The sequence below is a fragment of the Prinia subflava genome, chromosome 1 (assembly GCF_021018805.1).
Source record: "Prinia subflava isolate CZ2003 ecotype Zambia chromosome 1, Cam_Psub_1.2, whole genome shotgun sequence".
NCBI classification, from domain to species: Eukaryota; Metazoa; Chordata; class Aves; order Passeriformes; family Cisticolidae; genus Prinia; species Prinia subflava.
In genome coordinates, this window is record NC_086247.1 from 52555563 (window position 1) to 52578432 (window position 22870).

The 22870-nt window shown below is 38.7% G+C and overlaps 1 protein-coding gene across 1 annotated transcript in view; it reads right to left on the reverse strand.

The window, feature by feature from the left end:
* PIEZO2 (piezo type mechanosensitive ion channel component 2) overlaps positions 1–22870 on the reverse strand; it is a 287153-nt gene that overhangs the window by 141670 nt on the left and 122613 nt on the right. Inside the window, exon 4 of the mRNA XM_063396709.1 lies at positions 10550–10592. Coding sequence (XP_063252779.1) covers positions 10550–10592 — 43 coding nt within the window. The remainder of the gene's footprint in view (positions 1–10549; positions 10593–22870) is intronic.

Here is a 22870-nt window from a genome sequence, read left to right on the forward strand (position 1 = left end):
TGCTTGGAAGAGTCAGTACAGAGCATTTACTTACGTCAAAAAAATGGGAAAAACCCTATACTGTAGAGCTGTCTTCCAGGGCTAGATTAATTTTTCAACATAAATGTTATTTTCAGAAAGAAAAAAATGAAATCTCACTAATTTCTTCTAATTTTTTTTCTGATTAACTATTCACCACTTTACACTACTATTTCACATTAGCTCACCATTTGCCCAGAACATCTAATACTAATCTTCATGCATAATACAAAGTCTGCTAAAATTTTCTGTTCACTCAGCTACTTTCTTTGGACATTTAGAAAAGTTCTTAATACACCTGATTCTATTTTTCTAAGTTTTCTGTTCACTCTGAGCACCTCCAGAGCTCTCAAAAAGAGGAGTATTTGACCACTCTTTAAATACATTTTAGGACTTATGCACAAGTGAGATTGTTGTAACTAAGTGTATCATGATGAGTATCATTTAATACACAGCTAATAGCTATTTTACTTTAAAAAATCAGAGTTTTACTTAAAAAAATCCACTTTGTTAGCCAAAAGAAAATTACGGAATGAATGCGCAAAACCTCTATGACAGAATCCAAAACTGTATTCTTTCACCTTTTAATTATATCTGACTTTATCATTGTATCTTTTAATGACTTTTTATCCTTGTTTTTTGCATTTGTGTGCTTTATCCTCTTCACTGATGAGTTTTTAATTTAAAAGCTGATTTGATTGTTCATTCCCAACTGCATCTGCTGCAGCAATGAATCTTTCGATTGCAGGTTGTGCAGTCACCTGCCAATGCCATCACACAGCAGCAGGATGCACTCGGATGGCAAACACACATATACACTGTAGCTCCAGCAAGACTGTAAATAAATAAAAAGTAACCAAAGTAGTTTTTTACATGCTGAATTCAAAAGAAAGAAATGTTATGACACTGCAGTGACAGTGGGAGGGAAGTAGATGTGCCAGATGCAGAAGATGACAGATATGCTGCTGTTTGCAGAGCAATGTGGAACTAATATAAAATCTGCACTGCTGTTCCCACCCTGGCAGCTTGGCTGTCTGCACTGTACAGAATCAGATCCCTGACAGTCTCCTGAGCCACTCTCACAGCTCAGAAATCAGGCTGGCATGCCAGAGAGGAGGTAGTTTAAAGCCATTCCCCTTCCAGACTGAGACAGAGTTACACTGAGTGTTGCAGAAGAGTCCTTCACAGCTCAAATATCACTTTGATAGTTTCAAAAGCTTCACTGGGCATGCAACATTTTCCTAAATGTTCAGCTTCTGTAGCCTTGTGACCACGATAGTCACCAACATTTCCTTAAAAAGATACCAACATCCATTTACAGCCCTTAGAGCTGTGAAGAAAAGCTGTGACATGCCAAGCAAATTCACTCTTAAAGGTTAGAAGTCAGGAGAAAAATAACAATCATGTGAAATCACTCCACTTTGAAACTATTCGTGATTATTCTTGGCATCCAACTTTTACTTTTTTTTTACTTCAAGTTAGAAAACAGCAGAAAAGGCATAAAAATACTTCAAGGAATATCTCTTTATATCTGCAAAAGAAGAAACCAGAGTAACAAGGAAAAAGAAAAAAAAAAAATTTTGTTTCTTACTAAACAACGTCACATACATATCTTTTGTATCTTCAGTAGAGAGTATCTATTTCCAAACACGTCCTTACAGGCAGTGTAAAGTTTTCATTTCTTTTTTGGTCCAAATTGTTCTAGCAGAGAGCAATTTTAAGACTGGAAGGATGGGACAAGCCCATATTAATTCCTCTTTTGTCCTGGCCTATCAAAATACTCTTTTTCCCAAAAGCTATTCACAGTGTTGAAAGCATTGGAAAGTGGCTTTATAAAAGTATCTGGCTTGGCTTCTAAACACACCTTTGCTCTACTGTCAGAGAAACACTATGGTGTATGTTAGGAAACTTCAGCCATGCTCATAAATAAATGAGTTTCAGATTTCAGGTTGGTTTGATGGACTTCTCAAAGTCCATAAAAAAAAAAAAAAAAGAGAGAGAGAAAAGAAAAAAAGTGAGGAATCTTCTTATTCATAAAGCATCTTGTAATTAATAGCACTACAGTACTTCTCATCATCTACACACAGCTGAATTTTAGATTTATCACAGGCATGTCACTTGATTAAGAGATTCATTTACCTCCAGGATGTTTGCACACCAGCTCTCTTAGTGGGTGCACAGGAGGCAGAACAGGAAGCACAACTGTCCTGCTTCCCACAAGTGGCTTCTTGAACTTCAGCCTGTACAGGCAGAGGATTAAAACCCAGTCATCACACAACTGTGCTTTACGTGTATAACAGTATGATTTCCCTCTGGACTACCTCTGGTGTGATGTGCACCTTGGTTTTTTAATACTTGAATTCTCTCTAAGAGAGTCTAGAATTCTCTAAATTCCACAGAATTGACTATATTCCCTAAAACTAGTTTGTTTATTTATACCACTAACAATGAATTTTGCCTTGGTTCCATAATGTTTACTCTCGTGAGACATATCTTTGAAATCTACTGAGTTGCTTATATAATTAAGGACTATGTGTTCAGACATCTAGAAAATTCACATTGCTGCTTTTACGTTGTTCGGAAAGAAGTTGTCAAAGTAGCTGCAATCAACCCAGAGGAAATTCCTTTCTTGGCATATTACAGTGATGTACACTAGGGAATATCCATAAATACTGTAATTGTTTTACACAGAGATTTTTTATGTTACCATTAAGACAACTACCCAAACATAAACATGGGGGTTAAAGTCCAAATAATCTTAATTCTGCTCAAAACAAATTAAGTTACTTTAGTGAATGCTTACATATTTTGTGATAGTTTTGTCACTTTTTCTTAATAAGGATAGCTTTGAGAAAATCCCACAAGTAAAAAAGCAATTACTGGTCTGAGTGTTTTCAGCCATGTGGTGATCATCTAAAAAGCTTCTATAAAAAATTTCTCACAGGTATGCTACACAAAGGCTACAAAACCATCACTAGCAATAAATATTAAAAAATATTCTATGACATGGTTGCCAGGAAGAAATGTGTTTATTTTTCAAAACCGAGGATAGCATATCACAAAACTTACGAAAATTACGTCTGTCAAAAATCAGCTTTTCTTTTAGCTTAAGTTTAAAAAGTACATGAAAAAGGAGAGGGGAGGAGAGGAGAGATTTGAATTGGAAGGGACCTACAATGATCATCTCATCCAACTCCTCAACCTCCAAAATTTGAAGCACGTTATGAAGGGCATTGTCCAAATGACTCTGGCAGGCTGACAGTCACTGCAAAGCTTGGGGCATCAACTCCTCTCTAGGAAGCCTGTTCCAGAGTTCAACTGCCTCCCTGGTAAAAGAAATGTTTCCAAATGTGCAGTCTAGATTTCCTTTGATGGATGCAGCTTTGAACTATTCCCAGAATTTCCTCATGGGCTACCCTGATGCACAGTATTGTTTGCTAACAGGGAATCAGAGGGAGCACACTGAACTAACTACACACAGCAACACTGGAACAAAAGTCAACATTGGAATAAAATTCACGGTAAATTAGAGTGGTTTAAAACTAGGTTTAAATTGTTTCTATTTCACTACTTAGTACGGACTAAAATATTTCAGTTGACACAGTGTTGGTGAAAAAAAGCTACTTCCATTTTCTTCATATATTTTTAAACAATGGGTTTTTTCTTTGCAAACAATTCAGTTTTTATTTTGGCGTTCTCTGTAACTCAGACTTTTATTTCAAAGTCTTGCTTTTGTCAGAGCAGCGAAGAAAACTCAATTTAAGATAGAACCTCAGGCATGCAGAATATATCAAATAAAACTGAAAACACATTTCTTCCCCATTTCCTACACTATAAACAAGACAAATACTTCAGCACACACATGCACAAATTCCACAGTCCTGGCCACCACGCAGTAACAAAAAGAGAGAAGTTTTGAGAATTAAATTAAAGCGACCTCAGTCGCCCTGTCTTCCCAGGACTCAGCACCCTGTGCTGCCCTTTGCCTGGACACAAGAGCATGCGTGTGGCAGGCCCCATCATCTGCTGCTCATTGCACCACAAGAAGTGTTGCAGCTGGAAGGATGTGAATAAACCTTTCTGAGGTAGTCCTCGGCCTCCAGATCCCCACCTAGCACTTAGCTTTGGTAGCTTGGAGCTGAGGTTGGGGCAGCCAGTACCATGTTTGGCCCTGATGAGAAAGGTGTGGAGGGCTCACAGTTGGTGCAGCACCCCTTGTCATGCCCTCTGCATCACCAGTGTTCCTGGAGCTGCAGCCTTTGGGGCTCTTTGAACCCTAACCCTAAAAACTCTAAAAATCCCAAAAGCAGTTTAAGGCTGAGCATGAGGCCCTCAGTGACTTGTTTGTCCAGGCAGAGATATGATCGAATAGAGATACCACCCAGAAGACAACACTTCTGCTACAAGCAATAAACTGCTCTTTTATTCACACCCTCCCAAGGGAAGGTGTGGAACTGGTTCTGTTTCTTGGCTCCTTATGTTACATTTATCTGCCATATTATTCAAACAGCATATGTAACTGTAGAATATTCAAAACTGCAGAATAAATTCACATTCATGAACTCCTACAAAAGTGATGGGTATCATATATTAAGAATAGACAGTACAAACAAACCATCAATTAATCTAATTTCTCCAGTTTGAAGAAATTCAAGCTGTGGAAGAGAATCCTGCCAAAGTAAAGGGGCATGCTTGGGCACTGAAAAATTCAGCACTTGCTTAAGTGCTTTGTGGGACAGGAGACTAAAACAAATTTACAGTCTAATATAGCTATTTTTTTCCAAAATGGTGAAAGAAGTCCCTGGCAGGGCTTTCCCACGTCCCTTTGATTGCACCACTGCATCCATTTTTCTTTGTCTTCTCAAATTACTCAATATTTGTGAAATTTATTCGAACTGCACTGCTGTCTTTAAAATAACCTTCCAAGGACCAGACTGTACAGCCTCATGCAGCCCCTGGCTGAGGCAATGCTCCCAAAATTATGTGAATGGGAGCCTTGCCCATGAAAAGACTATAGGATTCATCTGTATGTAAAGAAAGGGCTTGAAATTATGGAGCATGGTATCAGGATAAGACTTTATATTTCAAGCATATATTTATGCTTTACACTAAATCACCAAAGAGCATGGGGAGAAGAGGGGGATGTCACTTTGGAAAACCGCACGGTACTTTCATTTACAAGCCAGAACTGTGCATACTGAATGTTTATAGAATCTAGCACTATTCTCTTCTTTCTGTTTGTTCCTTTCACCCAGAGAAACTCTGGCCAAGCACCAATCAAATATCCAAGCAAGCACTTGGGGGAAGGAGAGAAAACAGCTTGCCATAGGCTCGTGATTAGCCATCTAAACCTGGGAGGAGGCGCTTGGGAAGCGCCTCTGATGCCTCTGGATTCCAGCACTCACCGCGTGTCACGAGTGGTTTCGGAAATGGAGTTCTCAGTCTCTGCAAGGGGTAGGGGAGATATACACAGTACTTTTGGCTATACTGAGCAGGGGCATATGTTGAGCAGCTGCAAAAGCAGACATCTGCCTGCTCTCAGAGACCAGCATAGGAACAAAAATGCACCTCTCAGCAATGACAGCTAACTTGCTCCTGGCATCTCCTGGGTTAGCTGTGTCTCCCTACCTGTGGCAAGCAGGGCTGCTGCATTTACTCTGCTTCAAATAAAAACAATGCAGAGTGTCCTCCTTATCACCCTGTGCTTAGGAGAGTAGTTGAAGGAGCTACTGAGGTACATAGAAGATTTATCTTAATAGCAGACAATCTTCATAGCCAAGTTCTAGCCCTGACATAGAAATCTTCAGGTCTTTTTGTTTTTTGTTGGAGTCTTATTCCCTTTCCTGCTCTTACCTACTTACCCTTTCCTTTCAGTGTGAGCTAGCAGTCTCCAACTACCCTTTCATTCTTCAGAAGCAGTAAAAGGATTACCAAAAACGTAACAAGCCTACAACTCAATACACAGTATTTTATGAACAGGAGCAGCTTTCACTGCCAATCACCCTCAGCATTACTTTAGATTGAATCTGGGATGCCACTTGTGCACTTTCTACATAGATGTTGCTGCTGTACTAAGTATGGTGCATTACAGAGAGGTCTTATTAGCATTATGCAGGGTGAAAGACACTTTTGCGCATATATATATGTAACTTCTAATTAATAATAATGTTTTGCATACCATGAAAATAACAACAATTTTAGAATCAGGTTGAAGCTATCAACCAAACAAAATTTGTATCTTTGATATGGAAAACTCTTTCATTTTTATAAAGATAGTCTCATTTTACTATGAAATTGGTGCTCAAAAGTTCCTTTCTCTATCATTGAGACTATTTACTATGAAAAACATACTTACTGAAGGCTGCCAAAAGTTTAATAACCACACATCTGTTATTCTTCAAATATATGTTTTCTAAAATATTTGATATTTACTTTGCATGTAAGAACAGTTATTAAATCTTTCTTAAGTCTATTCTGTGGGACCATAATGTAAAGTATTACACACAAAGGAGAACAAAATGGGAACAAATGCAGAAAGGGAGCAGACGTGTTGTTAGTAGCTGAGTAACTTACTAGTCACATTACAAACTGCAACTCAGAGAAGTATAGTAAGAGGAGTACTGGAACTCTGGAAATCCTGCAGGATGATGAATTTTAAGAGGTCCAACATCATTGATTTAAAGTTTTAAAATTGTTAGATAATTTATAGGTCAACAAAGATGTAAAAACAGAAGACTTTCCTGTAATCACTACTGAATTTACTAGACAAGGACATAAACTTCATCACCTGGTAGCACAAATTAGAGAAATTTAGGTGTCTAAAAAAAGGCCTTCTTTTGGTTTTAATTTTCTGCAGTGTGGCAACATTTCCCCGGCAGCATTTTCCCAGTGGTGGTGGTGGCTCTTTGCAGGTTCTGCACTTCAATCCTCACCCCAGCCACGAGCTGGAAAGACACTACTGACTGCATTACAGGAGAAGACCAGCTCTCTGACTGAACTGATCCTCTTTCCTTTTGAATTTTAACAGGCTTTGTGCATTAAGCTCTCTTTAATTGCCAGAGTAGCCAGGAAACAAGCACAGTCACTGTTAATTGCTCATAACTATTCCACTTGAGATTTTGAGTAAGCCTCCCAGCAACAGGACACAAGGAGATGACCTCCTCCTCAAGGGGAGGTTCAAGTTGGACATCAGGAAGAATTTCTTCGCAGAAAGGGTGGTTAAGCACTGGAACAAGCTGCCCAGAGAAGCAGTGGAGTCACCATCAGTGGAAGTGTTCAAGAAACAACTGGATGTGGCACTTAATGCTATGACAATGCTATGTTGACAATGTGGTGTTTGCTTAAAGGAGGGACTCCATGATCTAGGAGATCTTTTTCAACCTACTTGATTGCATGATCCTATGATTTTCACTGGGTCCTGAATGTGACCGAAAAAATCTTAAGCTATTGAGGTGAACAATGTCTTCTAAAAAAATTTTTAGTTGTATTTAGAACAAAGTAAAACAGAGGTGACTGCTTTCCAGGCATTTTTATGCATATGTGGGTGCCATTGTAATATGCACCAATAATGAACCATAATCCCCACATTAACAGTTGCAAAAAAGTCATCCTATTTATCTGTAAGTCTACTTGCTTTGGCTTACTAAAAATGTTTTAAAAACCATTAAGGTGACAGCTTGCTTGACATGAAAGTATTACACATGCTCAGCATTTTAAACCATGTTTCTTACAGGACAGCACAATAGAAAACAATATTTTTCCTAAATCTCAAAATTGATCCTTAATGTTCTTCAGAAAATACAGTCAGGAACTCCAGTGTAGATTATGCTGGACAAATGTGGTGACTACTAATGTTACAATTAGCTTATTTGTAATGTCTCAAAAGACAATCAATAAAATAAAGACCTTCATTTATATCTATCAAACCCACATATACTCCTTTTAATTGAAAAGCTCTTAACTGCAGTCATTTCCTGGATATAAAGCTACTTTACTCAAGCCCCAATATGTTTAATTTCCCTTGCAATGAAAAGCAGCATCCTCAGCTCACAAGTAATGCTTACATAAAAGCCTCGCAGTCAGATCTCTTGGTGCCACAATGTTTTTCAGGATATGAAGACAAGAGTAATGTAAACACTCTTCTATTACAGAAAAAACACCATGTAGCCACAAAGCAGTGAAGACATCACCTGTAAATTATATGGGATTAATTTCCTGCAATGTAAACTGTCTGTCTGTATCTCCTTTTCCTCAGTCCACTCTAAAACACTTTGTTGAGAACAATTTATATGGATCTTCCAGTTTTAAAGCAAAGATAATTCCTCCTTAGGGCATTACTTCATGTCTCTCCTTTTCTGTGTCTAGAAGTCTTGCTTCCTCTCTCCTGAATGAGAATGTCCTTGCTCAAACAGCACATTTAAATGCTATTGATATTTCACAGCTGACTAAGGTGTGCCTAAGTCAAAAGCTGGCAGAGAACAGAATTTTAAATAGCCAGACATGCCTCTGCTGCTTCTTTCCCCAGAGTTTATATAAATAACACAAGAACAGCTCTATGGGATCAGAGCTAATGTAATCAGATGTAATGATCAGATGTAGTCCACTAACCTGTCTCTGTTGGTAGCCAAAAAGGGATTACTACCTGAAGAGAATAAGATTAGGGAAAACATGTAGTGATATAGGCCCAGAATAATATCTCAGCTTTGACAGATCTGCAGACCTGGGATTTCTAATTCTGTGACTATAAGTTAAGTGTGATTCCAGCATCCACAAAGAATGTGTTTGCTTTGGAAATTATATTTTGAGATACAAAAAATACTGATCTTAAGCAATAACAGATATGATATTAAACAATATTGCTATAAAGGAGTTAACACTGAATTTCACATATATGTTACTCATTAACCTTTTAGTCAACCAATTTGAAAAGGTGGCTGCCCCACACCCTGTGTTATAGGCCAGGCTGGATGAGTCTCTGAACAACTCATGGCAGGGGGCTGGGAACTAGATGATCTTTAGGGTACCTCCAACCAAGCCATTATATGATTCCATGATATATTCCTGTCATAAAAATTCTTGTGTTAAAAATACAGGTAAGACAATTAATATTACTATTTTAAAAACTGCAAATCTTATTTATTATATCTGTATGAAGGACTCCATTTTCCTTTTTTTTCTCCTTGCTGGTCCTCTGAAAAAGCTGGTAAGAGAACACATTTGATTCTATGACTATGGTAAGCAAAGTGCATTCAGATCTTCACCTCATCTGTGCCAACTAATGTGCTGCTTCAGGTGAAGTTACCCCAGGGTGACAAACAGTCTCTCAAGGTGCAGAAGTGCCATTTGAAAGCCTTTCTTCTTCTCAAACTAGAGTGGCAATAATGGGATCTGCACAGAAATCCCTTCTGAGCCTCATCTCAGGATGGCTTCTCAGCTGTAATTTAGTCTATTAGGAATTCTCCATCTTTCATGTGGTACATACCTTGCATATACAGAGCTAGTATGGATTCTCCATCTTGTTTTGAAACATCTCACAAGTTGGAAATTGCCACCACAGAACTAATGAATTCAGCTAAAAATACGCTCTTTTCCATTCTCATTTTCAAAACACAGACACGGAGTATCAAGCCATCCTAGAACTCCTCAAAAGTTTTTTCTTTAATTCTGATGGAGACTAACAGCACCAACAGGTGCTGCTTCATAATTTGGGTGATGAAAGAATCAATAGTTTATTTTAGTGCCCTGCAGACATATGTGATATCATGCCAAATGAAATGCTCATCAGGAACCAAACTGGATGTAACTCGGAAAAAATCCTCAACCAGTTAAAAAGAAAAACCTTTGGGGACATCAAACTTAGCAACTGAGAATGTTTCATTTTCATCAATATAAAAAACCTTCAAGCAGAGAGCAGATTCTTCTGCTTACCATTTCTAGAAGAATAAAGATTATATTAATCATCTGAATTCTTCTTTACCTTACATCACTGTTTACTGGACTTGGCCTAGTTTCATTTACAAGACAGATGTGTTTCTGGTATGATGACCTTGTGGCTGAGTTTGTTTGCAAGAAGTCCTTGCACTTGAGGAATGCTGCATATTGAATTTTCCTCTGATGCTGAACAGGTCTCTGCCAGCTTTGCTCCTCTTTCAACATCATTTACTTTTGTCAACTCATATGTCAGAGATTAGAAGTTTCATGGAAAAAATAACATGAGTGAGAGCAGTATTTTCATTCATAAGTAAGGCTTGTGGCCAAAAGGTGTTTCCCTTTTTTAATATTAGCATGCTGTATAGTCACTAGCAAGCAACATGATGAGCCAAGTTCATATGATGAATAAATTGCTTCAGATTGACCAGAGAAAGAGACAAAGACACAAACAGAAAAGCTAAACACATATGTGCATGACACTGCATGGCTTCCACTTTAAATCTGAGGTCAGTCAACTAAAACAAATAACTGTGAAAATTTGCCTGTGCAGTTTTTCTTCCTTAACTTTTTGCACTGGTAAGGAAAGACATTTATAGCTTACCTTTCAAAGCCAATCTGCCGTAATGTTTTCTCCCATGTGGAACCTGTACAAAGAGGAGAAAAAACAAACACCCTCAGTAAAGAGTCTTTTTTTTGTATGAACACTCTTTTCCTTTCCTTGTGCAGCTGGGATCTGCATACTAAGGAGATTTTTCCACCCCTAGAGAAGTACTTGTAAATAACACGTGTTTTCGCCAAAGTGAAGAACTGTTGAGAGGCTGGTACCGGGTGACATAACAGTGAGAGGGGTATCAGACCATACAAGTTTACATTGCAGAGCAGCTGCACTCACTGCAATTCCAAGGCTGGTCTCCTCTGCTGGAGCAACGTGATCTGGAAGCGCTTAGCTGGCATCTCACATCACGCACTCTTCACATTTCAACTTTTCACTTTACTGTAGTGTTCGCCTGATTCTTGCTGAAAGCTTTACAGCTCCTTCTGAAATCCAGCCCTTTTCTTTTTAAGCAAAAGCATGAACATGTATTCCTTTTTTATTGTTTAAACCTTTATATTCAAACAGCTGTGAAGGACTCAACCCTGAAAACTACTACAAACAAATGATCAAGGACTCAGCCCTACAAACTACTCAAATGCACAGACTCATCCAAAGACTTGCCCTCAGTATTTATGATGCACTTAATGCAAATTTTACCAGATTTTCTCCAAAATAACACCCCCACATACTGCGAGCACTGTTCAGTTTTCAGCTCTTGGCAGTTTTTTTGCTTTTTGCCAGTCTCTTTTTTTTTCCCAACTATTACGAGGTCATTATAAACACAGGCTACTAGGAGCACAAATATCTCAAGTCATGCAGATCTGCTTGGTAAATGTGGAGGAGGCCATGAAGGTGCATCATAGTTTGCTCTCTGTCCTTTTATGCTCCTGTGGGAAATGCAACAGGACTGCATGCCATGTAAGCAACTATAGGTCTTTTTGAATGATTCATCTCCATCATTCATTGAATTCTCAAAATCAGAGAAGTGACAATAATTCCTGTTGCTGATGCATTCCATCACCTAAACAGAAATATAAATTAGGAACAAAAAGATTCCCTGTGAGTGACGATAAGCAGAAGTTTTAATTGCCCCCACTCAATGCAAAGCAGGCAGGGATTTCAGGCCCATATCCAGCAAAACACACAGCAGAAAAAGACTTCAAAAACAAGGTGGAGAAAGCTCTAGCTTCACTACATGGGAAAAAAAAGAAATAAAATTCTGTTCTGGAAGAACTGAGCAATGTTGATTGTTTGATGAGGAGTGAGAGCTTCTACTGTGGCACCTGTATTTACCTGAGGTGGGGCAAGACTTCTGCCTGCAAAACTACATAAGGCAATACCTCTCATCACAATCAGCTAATATTTTATGAAAAGAAGTCCTCTAAAGACATCTCTAAAGCAGGACAAGAAACACTCTCACACACTTATTTCAAATAAACGTGAAAACCAAAAATAATTTCTAGCACAATGAACCATGAATAACTGAGATAAATAAAGACCCGCTCTGTATTCCCCAAACCCATTGCTTTCGGCTCATCTCTGGAGTGTAATTGGTTTCACATTGCATCTATAAATCAAGTCATTGTTAAAAAGATAGCTGTGCCACTCTAAAGGCAAGTGCAGGGCAGTCAAAAGCAATTCTCCATATATTTTATGCAATACTACTGGCTTTTGAAGAGTAGCCAGTGGTTTTCGAAATCTGAAGATATGAAGATTGCTGAAGAAAAGAAATCTCAACAGCACTTCCTACAGCAAAGACAAGTACCACCATCTTTAGTCCAAGTTTCTATGCCTTCCACTGTTAAGTGTAATTGTGTATGAATTTTTCACCCCATGACTGGCTACACTTCATTTGTAATATATAGACAAGAGTCCTACTGAGGCAAGAGAGGGGGAGAGAAAGAGAGAGAAAGGAAAAATGCTGTAGAAGAAAGTGAATTTGGCCTCCATTGGTTTGAAATAATCTTTTGGCTGCAGCTGGCCACCAGAATACTTTTTGAAATGCATCTGACTCCTCTGAAGCAAAGCCTGCCAAGAACTCAACTAACATTTCATATTAAAAACCAAATCTTTTTTATGGGGTCTTATTTTAAAATGTTTATGATCTAAACAATGTGTTTTAAGACTTGCCAATTCCATTCACAATAGTATCAACTTCTACACTACACTAAGAGCCAAAAATAAATATCCTGAGGTAACAGAAGCACTAAAAAGGAATAGTGCTATTAAAAGTCTAGAAAACCTACTATTTGATTTAAACCTTACTCCTTGCTTCCAAAACATAAAACAATATCTATGTCACGTAATTCTCATTAAAATAAAAAAAAGGAGTTAATCAAGAATTAAAGACTTGGTCCTACTCCCAAGGAAATCAGTAGGAATTTGGCTTTTCAATTCAGTCTTTCTCTCTGCCTGGGGAAAATATACACCTGCTGACTTTCAGAATCAATCAACTACTACACTTGAGTCACTAAGTTCAGGTGGCTTCACTTTGCTTCTTTTTTTACTGCCACAACAAAAATACCATAACTGTTTATGAGAATGCCTTAATCTGGTACCCATGTCATTAACCTTTTTTTTTTTTTTCCAAATATCTACTCCAGAGTGCCCAACCATTCTCATTTATTCCAAAAATCCTGTTTCACATTAACAGCTCAAGCTTTAAAATTCTTCAAAGAGATGGAGCACAATGCACTTCCAGAATTTCTGCTCACATTTAACAGGAACAATGGTAACATGCATACCATGTTCAGATATGCACTCAGTGAAATCCTAGCATAAGAATAAGAGTATAAGAATATGAGATTTAATAAGATAGAATCCAGAACATCTTCCTTCAGTGAAAAGTTGCCTTCTTTGACAAGCAGGTTTTCATTCATGTGGCAGTTGTCGTATTTAGTTTGGCATGGTTACAACTCTGTGCTCCCTATGAACTTACTATGGATGAGAGGACTCACACACCAGCCCTTACAAAACATGAAGATGTCTTGCTGCTGAGGTGCCCTGGTTGGCATAGGGAAAACACACAATAACATAGTCACAGGATCACAGAATCATGGAATTCAGAAGGGACATCAAGGATCATCTGGTCCAACTTTGGACAAAAGCATAGGCTAGACAAGATGCCCCAGCATCCTGGCTGTTAAAAGAGGTGTTAAAATTGGCCAATGTTGGGGAAGAATACTGGGTAAGTGATTTTCATCCTTTCATGGAGGTTGCACAGCTATTCACCTTGAGCCATATCATGTCTTGTCTGCCACTGCTACAGAGATCTGTAGCTGTTGAGGGAGAAGTCTGGCATGCATTGTACTTGGAACTCCTGCCTCTTATGCCATTCCCATGCACATATGAATGAAGGTCCCTTCAGATCCAGTGGTCCCCATGACTATCTGCAGTGATTACCAACAGCTTGCTGTCCTCTCTTTCTCCAGTTAGTGGCTACTTTAAGAACTACATGCCTCTGCCTGACTCTTCTCTCGAGGCTGTCTAACAGTAAGAATAATAATTCTTGCATTCTTTTCTCATTGTGATCTGGAATAAGGACCAGAGGGAAAAAATAGGGCTTAACTGAACCAAAAGACAATGTCTGACATTTTTCAGTAAGCATTAGGCGGGCCTGTCAAAATTCAAGTATACAACTGGAATTATATGAAGATCTCCAAGCACTGGAATAGGACAAAACACCTGTTAATTCCACCAATCCAAAGTTAAAAATGGGTTTTTTGGAGCCTGTCAGTGGGGTATCACACAGAGTCACCGAGACTCTCTGAAGGAATGAGCAAGGTACCAGACACACCCCATCACACTTAGCCCATGAGTGACATGCAGGTGTGATGTACCTGTTATGATACTTCAGAAACAGGCAGATATTCTTGGAATAGTAACTTCAGTGATCTTTATCCTAATATTTGAGGGAAAAGAATTTCTGAAGAACAGCTGAATTTGTAATGATTAGAATATTCCTATCAATTTCAAAACTTTGATCTTAAGCCTGTGACACTTGGTAGTACTCTCAAAACCCTTTCATATATTCAAGAGATACAAAACAGATACAGAATACTCCAGAAATGGGAAGAAACACTTTCTAAACCTTTCCATTGCAGGGGCCACTTCTCTCAACTCTGCTTCTCTAACAACAGAGAACAGGGCAGAAGTTTTAAGAGACCAGCCCAGCCAGACTATCTGGGGGACCTGAGTCTCTTGAATGCACACCTTAAAGCTCTTTAAAAAAACTGGATGAACACATTGGCTTGTCCTGCTACAGTTTCTTTTTCAGTAAAGCCACATATACTATATATTAACCACTTGAGGGTTTGCAGTCCATTTTCAATGGATTAGGAAACATTGCTCTGCTGCATATTCTCCTTCATTACCTCAGTATTTACTAACAAGTCTTCCCATTACTAATGAGCTGAAATGTTCCCAAATGCAATTGATAAAAACTGCCATATTTGGAATATATTTGTTTCAGCAGCTTCTTGTATTAATAATAGCCTTTACAGTTGTTTGTTCCCAGTAGCAAGCTTCTATCTTCTTCCAAACAAAAACTAAAAAAGACCTATGGGGTTTTTTTTGGAAATCCTATATTTTTTCTGATTACTAAATATAAACTCACAGGTTTTATGAAGCCAAACAGTAGTTTTGACTAGTGAAATGTAGGTGGCATAGAGAAGAACTTTTTCTTACTGCACAGTGCCATAGAGGTACTGTTAATATTTACATGCAATGTGACTCTGACAGAAGTAATCATTTCTCTCATATGAAGGGCATCAGACAATGCTACCTTGGCATTTAGCATCCATCTATCTGTTTTGGAAAATAAGGCTCTTCTTACACTTCCTCTTCCCTTCATTGAAATTATTTAGCCTACACCTTGCACTCATCACTTTGTAATTTTATCATCAGTCTATCATCTGGGATAATGACAACACTGTCTTTTAGCAGGTGATCTCCTAGTATGATGTATTAGTACTCTGCTGTGTTCATGCTGATGTTTTAATTCAGAACTGGGGAGTATTTCTGGGCAAATCTCTTACCATGCTTTGGTTTTCACAGTAGAGCCACCTTCAAGTGCACAAACTGGATTCCTTTCACGTGAAACTAAAGCACAGCCCAAGGACCCAACTGCTGTGTTTCAGCCACCAGATGTTTTTCTGTCTGCATGACCACAGCACTCAAATCCACACTCAAAACACATCAAAACATGATGGCCAAGGACTCTGCACCAAATGCTTCGCTCCTATCACACCGTGCTGCTTGCTGAGACAGATGCACCTCACTCCACCACTCCCTGTGCCTGTCCTGGAGTGCTCGCAGAAAAGCTTCCTCAGTCGCCCTGAGGGATGAAGGGGCAGGCCAGGGTGCTCACCCTTGTTTTCTGGGCTGTATCCCATCCACTGCAGTAAGCAGGAGCCTTTTTACTGCTCTGATGCAAACAGAGTAGGACTGGATGCTCAGCACAGTCACACTCTCTATAAAACCCCAGGGAGGCAAATGTGTAAGGCAAGACATCAGATTATTTAATTTTTAAAGCAACTACTCAAGGAGAAGAAGTAAGGGAAAATCTGGGCTGCTACAGTTTGCCGTGCATGCTGAGGAGACTAAAACCACAGTAAAATAGAAGCTTAGGGCCAGTGGTCCAGGATTCTGTCTAGATGAAGAAAGTGATTGCTGACTACATACCAGGAAAGAGTCATATCAAGAAGAAAGATCAGATATTGCAAGTCTTTACTTGCCTTCCACTCATACCAGCTTTCAACAGATTTTTTTACTGAATAAAGAGCACAGTTTTGATCCCTCCACAATAATGTCATGGGAAAGATTTACTGTGTATTTTCTCCTCTGAGGAAAAGAATAAATTACTATTGTGAGATACAAAAATTGCTTTCCAATAAAAAAGAAATCTTGACTCATTCTATGTTCACTGGAAAAATAATCATCATCAAAAATGCTAGTTCTCCTCTAAGGAGATGTTAATGAGTGGGAACTTTTACTAATAAAATGAGCAGAGGAGGAATATAGAGCAAAGTGCAATAGTACTGACACTACATTTGTGTGCACACACATGCATATTGCTTTAAGGTGAGCATTAAGAAGACAATGACTACGGTAAAGTGATTAGCAGCTTTATGTGAAGAGTCATCTCTTCCAGCCTGTGGCTTCCCTGGAAGCTCTGGGGGTCCAGATGTGTGTCAGCAGAGCTCTCAAAGAGCAGTGGGGATGTTAAAAGCAGCTGCTTCACAGGCCTAATCCATATTCTGAGGTTTTTTTCAGTATCTTGATTAGCATTAAGAACTAGGGGATTGGGGAAGCATTGTTTTTTTAAATTAACCATGTAACTTAAAATACACAACACCATGTGAAACACCCCTTAGTGCACCTGGGATATAATTGATCCAGCATCCTGCTGGAGGCAGGGGCAGACCCCAGCACACTTCTTGATGGTAAAAACTGTGTCTCTGAGCCTGATGCAAAGTCTATAGAAATAACTGGAAAGGCTTGCATTGAGTTAACGGGCTTTGATAGTTTACTGAAATAAATAGCAATGAGAAACAGTGAAAAAAGAAGTTTCTATATGTGAAGATAGCAAGTTAAGAGATGTGTGGAAAAAATAATGACTTGGAGAAAGAAAATGTGTGACAGTACTTTCTGCATTTCTTTCTCCTATGACAGATTTGTTTAAAATTATACACAGGTAACAAACCAAATTTAAATTGGCTGAATAGCTTCATATTTTTTAACCAGCTTTTTTGTAATAATCCTGACTTCTTTTATCTGCTTAGATATATCAGAAACACTTGAAGGCAATCTTCCCCTGCAACACTCACAGGCTTAAAACCATTCTTATTTTAACCTCATTTAATTTCAAATTTATTTTCTCAATGAGGCAGCAAAACAGCAAAACCCATAGCACTAGAATATCCTTGGGGAATGTATTCCAGATGAAATCTGAGACAGCTAGCTAATGGAAAGGGCTTTTTTGCTTTTGTTTAATATTTTATTTATCTATTTGTTTGCTGTAATGGTTGGTTAGTGGGTTTTGAACCAAATTTCTAAGGATATCTCAGATTTGAATTCATTCTGCCATCTTATACTTTTCTTTTTGAAATAGAACCGCTCTCCCTTTCCCCATCACTGTAGACCACTTCAAAAATGGATGAGGAAAATGAAATGATGTGCAGAGCAGAACATGGCAGGTTACCAGCACAGAATGCCACAAAGGGAATAAAGGGTAACAAGTCAGATGGTCCTTAGATATGGTCAATCCCTTACTCTTCTCTAAAGCAGAAAACAGTGTCAGAGCTCTGGGGAGCAGCCTCAAAGGAAGGCTCCTTTTCCTGCTTGTGCCATGGGGGTTTGCCAACATTAAGCCAGAGAGTCACAGAGTTTAAGAGGATCAAAATTCACTCCAGACCTTCTGAAAAGGACAAATAATAATTTAATGAGTCCTTTTCAAATATGGAAGACTGGCTTTGCTTTTGTTTTCAAAGTAAAAGAAAACTTGTATGAAGTTTTATTTTTCATAAGCCTGAAGAAAATAAGATTTTTCACCATTTTTATTGGCAGAAAAATTCTCTCGTCTCCTATCTCAAGCAACACTGCTTTGTCTGCTAAAGAGTTTCTTAGAGGCAAGGTCTTAACTTCAGAGTGTAAGTGACGGGCATCCTTCCAACCTCTAGAGCTACCCTCTGCTTAACTTTTATTGTAACATAATATGCTGTTATGAATAATAACCTAGAGCTAGCTTCCTGCAGTGTTGAGAATGTGTGCAGCATACCAGCACGAGGAATTTGCTTTTCATTGTCTCATTTTCTCTTTCTGTCTCATCTGAAGGAGGGGAAGTAGGCACATGATTCTTCACGGATTTTAAAGCATAGACACATGGGAAGGGGGAAATAAACAAGTGTGTCTGCAGTAGCACATCCATATACAAGAAATTATGGATGACATAAGTAAGAATAGGAAACTAGGAAATCTTGCACAGGAACAGGAGGGATATTATGATAACAAACACCAGCATTCCAGTGGTGGCATCTTTGACTCCAGTAACATACTCCACACTCTGTAAACCATGCTTTTTCTCTGAAATTGCTTTCTGGCTTTTATATCTTTTTTTTTTTTCCTAAAGTTGCTAAAGAACCATTTCATTCACACTATTGCACTCAGAGATTAAGGAAATTTTGCATCCTATTATGACAGCAATTTGTTGTTGTTAGGCATAAGGTCCATCCCACACTCTCAGCTCTCAGAAAACAAAAACAAAACAAAATAAATATCACCAAAAAAATTGTTTCAGTGACTAAAATGACACAAAGATTCTGAAGTGCTGTCTGAAGGATGATATCCAGAATAAACTTCAGGAAACAGGCTTGAGATGCAAACTTAGCACACCACCTTCCACAGAAGCAGAAAGCAGCACTTTTAAACCCTCCTGTCTGCATGCCATTAAGAGAAGGAGCAGTGTGTGCATCAGGCAGTAAGACGTTAAGGGCATGAAAGCTGGCTGACTCCCAGAAATCCCTTCCAAGAAGAAATCTGGGTGCAGAAGGACGTGCTCCTCTGGGCAGTAATGGGAAGCAGGCACACAGACTCAACCAACCAGGATAGAGCAATGACAGCAACAGATGTTATTTTTCCTTCCTAGAAATTATGAAGATGCCCTAGCTAGCTCAGCTGACAAGTATAAACACGTAAGCACTGAACAAAGGGTTTCTTTTGGTTTAATTTCCCTTCTCTTTGCAGAGCTTACAATTCTGTGATTTCACTCAAATTTTCACAAAGCTCTAGTCTGTGAGGTCAGAAAGAGCAAAGCTCTTCAGCTTTCCAACTCCCATTTCTCTCATTCAAGAGAGAGCTGACCATGTAGCTATAAGGGTTCTCAGAGAAAGCAAACCTGGCAAAAGACCTGGGGAAACAGTCATGAGGTGCCAGTCACGAACTCAGCCCAATTCTTTGCTTCTAGCATCGGTGTTTTTAAAATACTGCTGCCACTCACTGGGAGAGGAGCCCATACAGACAAGGGGGCGGTGAGGAGGAGTTTAGGCAACTCAAACTCTTGGGACACACCAAGAGCAGAGAGACCCCCTACCCACCCACCCCTCTCCTTTCCAAGTCACAAGCGCACAGCTTCCAGGACCCGCTGCCAAGCCAGGAGAGACGCGAGTCGCGCACTTTGCCACCTGCAATCCGCTCCCCCGCACGCCTGGAACAGCCGCTGGATTCCACCACCACTGGCTGGGAACAAGAGCCTCTGGTGAGCATTACTGACCTGTGCCTTGATGATGACCTCTGAAACAGCCACTGGAAATACCCAGCCAGGCTTCATAGGGATCCAGCTCTGTGTGATGGTTTTTAGTTTCATCTGTTACAGACTGAAGCATTACATTCAGTGTACTAGGAGTTCATTTCCCAACACTTAATTAGTATGCCACAAATTGCATGAGCACTATCAACAAATTAAAGAAATCACTGGGTTGCCTAATAATTTCCATTTTTGAAAGCACTCCATGTTTTTTATCTGTGTGCTTTCAACAGTTTACAAATAGTTTGCTCTTTCTATAGTTACAGGCTTAATTGGGAGTATTAAGAGTAATCTCTCCCCATTTAGTTTGCTTGGCTAAGTCTAAGCCAAAAAAATCAATAAAGCACTGAAACCTTTGCCATTCTCACATGCTGTTAGATGATAAGAGTATTCTCACACTTACTTCAAGTGTGGTTATTTTGTCCTCACTGGAATGTGTTTAATTTGAGCGCTTCATTAGGGTATTAAGAGAGCCATACCTTTTGAGTGACTACTGAAGAGAATGATGAGCAGTAACAATTTTCTGCTCAGCAGGGATTTTCATTTTACAGAAACCATGGGCTGTTTAGACGTGTGACTCTCAAATGCATTCTTAAATCATGTGTTTTATTTATTCACATGCTGCTTCATTAGAAGTGATATTACATCAGGCCTAATAGAAAAAGGACAAACACTTTACTGTTTGCTTCTTTTCAAAGATACACAGCCAACAACAGCAACACTTCAAAGCTGCCACCGGTTTGCAAGTTTTTCCAATGCAAGCAGATCTGAAGAACTGGAAGGTCTCACAGTGGGATTAGAGTATCAAGTGATGGAACACAGGTGCAGTATTATAGAATAAGCAGTTTATAAAGCATCTCCAAAGGTGTATTAAAAAACTTACTGGAAACATTCGTGTTCTGCTGAAAATAATACATAACAAAAAATGCTACAGTTCAAGAGAAGTTGTCTGAAGGATATAGGCCCACTTTCTAAAACTGTCCCACCTCAAAATTTTTTCAATTTTAGAAAATTAATACCCTGAATATACAGATCTGGGCATCTTGGCAACATTTTCCACAAAGCATAAATGCTATTAAAATGTCTTGTCTTTACTAGTTGAAATGCATTGTGTATTTTTTATAAAGTTGCAAATGTGAGCTATGCACAGTATTGAGGGACACTGAACCTGTCACATTCTGACACGAAAACAAAGACACAAAGGAGAGAAAAAATTATATTTGATAGGAAAATCAAATATAGGGCTGGAAAGTATAAAAGACATAGATTTCTAACAAAGAACAAGTCATACATAAAAACATTGGCTTCGATTGAAAAGATGTGAATGTAAATGTTTGCATTAAATCCAAACTTAATTTAGATCTAAATTAATTTCATTTAATTAATTAATTAAATAAATTTAATTTCATTCACTTTTTATCTAGAGTTATTTCTTTGAAGAAACTTTGCATGAGAAAAAAAATTCACAGTCTAAAACCTTCATACCACCCTATCTAACTACTAATCTGGAAAGGAAATTCAGTGATACAAATAATATTAATAATCTATATCAACAATTTGGTGCATTTGTTTTGTACAGCCAGTGAAGGTAAAGCAGTAATACTTCCACAGGAGTCTCAGTAATATTTCATCCAGCTTTAAGAATTATATTTTCAGGATGGAATTCCTCAAGTTTTTACACTTTTGATGTCATCACCATATCTGCATAGGACAGAAGGACAAAATGATACTTCACAGGCTCTGCTTATGGGGGAAGAGAGCTCCAGAGAAAAAGGGCAGAGGGCTCCAAGTGCTATTAACAAAGCACGTGGAGATGGAAGAGGGACTCACTTCAAAAGGATTCTGCAATTGCTGGTGCTCGCAGAAGTTTGCCTTATAATATCTGGTCTCTGAAATCAGGCTGCAAAACAAGATGATACTGAAATACAGTAAAGATGTCACACGTCACTCCATCTCAGAGAAAACTTGAAAAGCTCCAACATTAGGCACATCTATCCCTAGCCAGATATACAACCACTGGCATATCAGTGGAGGTCTGGTGATTTAAATTGTATCACAGGACAAACACTTAGAAAATTTAAAGTAAAGAGACAAAGTAGTTCTGGGACATGTAATCCCTTCATAAGATTCAGACACCTCAAGGTGACAAGGACAAACCTTCCAAAATCCGCATAGGTTTGGTTTCTTGAGCATCAATTTTACAGAAATGTCATTCATTCTTAACAAATTAGCAACAAACGATAAAAGGGTCAGTGGATGCCTTGGCACATATCCAATAAAGCAAAGCTTCCGAGCTACTGGTCAGGTTAGAAAAGTTTTGAGCAAAAGCAAATACTACTTAACAGATTTTGGTCTCTGTGAAACATTCTCTGACTGCTGTCAAATTTTATTAAATGTTATCTTTTACTATCAACTGTGTACACCAGAAAAAGCACCTCAAACAGGCAGCAAATGTCACTGCCCAACCTAACACAACCGATTTTATGATCCAAACATTTGCGATTTTTACAAGTGGGAAACCTATCCACTACTTAAAATTTACTCAAATTCACCTTCTATCTTCTGGAATTTGAATGAACCATATTGCTAGTAAGTCTTTACAGCTACTGTTACTTGCCCTTAACAGAAAAATAATTATGTGTTAGTGGCCTCATCTTCAATCGGCAGAAGAGTGAACTGCACTCCCTCTTTTCCTCTTCCTGTGTTCCTCAGCCCACCCTAATATTTCACCTCTATAGCGAGAGGGCAAATTTGGTCTCTTCGTGACCCTGACTTGAAGAATTAGTCATGTCAAGGACTCCAAAAAGTCAACATTTCTAAGGAAAGCAAGGCCACCTTTTCAGAGGAAAAACACATGGGAATCCTAAGAATAATCCAGAAATGTCAAAGGAAATCCCTCATGCCATCGAGGTTGGATGTGCAGATAGAGAGACAGGAGATATTTATTTTATACAACCCAGCTCTCCACCTCTTTTGAAAAACAAAGGTGACCATGTCAAAGTCCCTGCACTAGGTCAGCCTCACCA